The 2,500-nt window shown below is 45.0% G+C and overlaps 1 protein-coding gene across 3 annotated transcripts in view; it reads right to left on the reverse strand.

Moving 5' to 3' along the window:
- The window catches only part of LOC139373885 (FH1/FH2 domain-containing protein 3-like), a 59,712-nt gene that overhangs the window by 4,460 nt on the left and 52,752 nt on the right, over positions 1-2,500 (reverse strand). For all 3 annotated transcript variants that reach the window (XR_011627622.1, XR_011627621.1, XM_071114982.1), the window contains exon 12: positions 779-983. Coding sequence is in view for 1 of the 3 variants with exons in the window: in XM_071114982.1 (XP_070971083.1) it covers positions 779-983 (205 nt within the window). In the remaining 2 variants the exon portion in view is untranslated. The remainder of the gene's footprint in view (positions 1-778; positions 984-2,500) is intronic.

Consider the following 2,500-nt stretch of genomic DNA (forward strand, 5'->3'; position numbering starts at 1 on the left):
CCTAAAACTCTCCCTAAAGATGTTCATACAAGAACAAAAGGGTTCTTCGGCAGTCCACATGAAATAAAAATGGTTGGTTGGTTCCAGGTAGAACCCTTTTTGGTTCCAGGTAGAACCCTTTTTGGTTCCAGGTAGAACCCTTTTTGGTTCCAGGTAGAATCATTTTTGGTTCCGGGTAGAATCCTCTGTGGAAACGGTTCTTCATGGAACCCAAAAGAGTTCTACTTGGAACAAAAAAAGGGTTCTTCCTGGAACCATAAAGGATTCTTCAAAGGGTTCTCTTTCAGGGACAGCCGAATAACCACTTTAGGTTCCAAGATAAACCCCCCCCCCCCCCCCCCCCCCGCACGAGGTATTTGGTATTTTATTAGGATCCCCATTAGCTGTTGCAGCAGCTCCTCCCCCAGCGTGACTGAAGAGCTGTTGGAAAATTCAATGAGCGTCTTGAGACATCAACATGTACAGATGCAACCTTTTAAATATGGCCACATCTAAAGACCTTTTGAGGGGTCTAACGTCAAGAAGTGTGTGTGTGTGTGTGTGTGTGTGTGTGTGTGTGTGTGTGTGTGTGTGTGTGTGTGTGTGTGTGTGTGTGTGTGTGTGTGTGTGTGTGTGTATGTGTGTGTGTGCGTGTATGCGTGTGTGCGTGTGTGTGTGTGTGTGTGTGTGTGTCTGGATCTGCACAGTACTCACGGGTGGAATGACGTTCAAGATCATGGTCTTGATCTCTGTGTGTGTGTGTGTGCGTGCGTGCGTGCGTGCGTGTGTGTGTACTCACGGGTGCGTTGACGTCCATGATCATCTTCCCGCGGGTCTTGTTGCGTTCGCGGTGGTCGGCTCGTTTCTGTTTCTGTTGCAGGACGCGGTCGCGTGTGGTCCGGTACTCCAGAGCAAACTCACTGAGGATCTTACTGAACCGGTGGACACTGATCTCCCTCACACCGTAGGCTGGGTGGCCCAGGTACAGCAGGAACGCATGGAACCTAGAGGGGAGGGCATGTTAGTCAGTGCAGGCACCACAACAAATTATCACTTTCAGAAACATTGGGAATGACCTAATACAATTAACTAATACTAATTATTTTCAATTAGCATTGCTAGAAGATTCTCTAAAAATGCAAGCCATCCTGGACGTTTCTAAATTATCAGCAAAATAAAATTTAAAAACAATTTGGATTTTTTTTTTTCAAAGGAGCTTCAAAAAAGTTACCCACTTTTGTTTAATGCAATGCATCAGTAACATGCCTGACATGCACCCTCTACTGACTGGGACAGTTCAGATAGAAGGACTGAGACAGTATACTGGTCAGATAGAAGGACTGAGACAGTATACTGGTCAGATAGAAGGACTGAGACAGTATACTGGTCAGACAGAAGGACTGAGACAGTATACTGGTCAGATAGAAGGACTGAGACAGTATACTGGTCAGATAGAAGGACTGAGACAGTATACTGCTCAGATAGAAGGACTGAGACAGTATACTGGTCAGATAGAAGGACTGAGAAGGTATACTGGTCAGATAGAAGGACTGAGACAGTATACTGGTCAGAAAGAAGGACTGAGACAGTATACTGCTCAGATAGAAGGACTGAGACAGTATACTGGTCAGATAGAAGGACTGAGAATGTATACTGGTCAGATAGAAGGACTGAGACAGTATACTGGTCAGATAGAAGGACTGAGAAGGTATACTGGTCAGATAGAAGGACTGAGACAGTATACTGGTCAGATAGAAGGACTGAGAGAGTATACTGGTCAGACAGAAGGACTGAGACAGTATACTGGTCAGATAGAAGGACTGAGACAGTATACTGGTCAGATAGAAGGACTGAGACAGTATACTGGTCAGATAGAAGGACTGAGACAGTATACTGGTCAGATAGAAGGACTGAGACAGTATACTGGTCAGACAGAAGGACTGAGACAGTATACTGGTCAGATAGAAGGACTGAGACAGTATACTGGTCAGATAGAAGGACTGAGATAGTATACTGGTCAGACAGAAGGACTGAGACAGTATACTGGTCAGACAGAAGGACTGAGACAGTATACTGGTCAGATAGAAGGACTGAGACAGTATACTGGTCAGATAGAAGGACTGAGACAGTATACTGGTCAGACAGAAGGACTGAGACAGTATACTGGTCAGACAGAAGGACTGAGACAGTATACTGGTCAGATAGAAGGACTGAGACAGTATACTGCTCAGATAGAAGGACTGAGACAGTATACTGGTCAGATAGAAGGACTGAGAAGGTATACTGGTCAGATAGAAGGACTGAGACAGTATACTGGTCAGAAAGAAGGACTGAGACAGTATACTGCTCAGATAGAAGGACTGAGACAGTATACTGGTCAGATAGAAGGACTGAGAAGGTATACTGGTCAGATAGAAGGACTGAGACAGTATACTGGTCAGATAGAAGGACTGAGAAGGTATACTGGTCAGATAGAAGGACTGAGACAGTATACTGGTCAGATAGAAGGACTGAGAGAGTA

This window comes from Oncorhynchus clarkii, chromosome 18 (assembly GCF_045791955.1).
Source record: "Oncorhynchus clarkii lewisi isolate Uvic-CL-2024 chromosome 18, UVic_Ocla_1.0, whole genome shotgun sequence".
Classification (NCBI taxonomy): domain Eukaryota; kingdom Metazoa; phylum Chordata; class Actinopteri; order Salmoniformes; family Salmonidae; genus Oncorhynchus; species Oncorhynchus clarkii.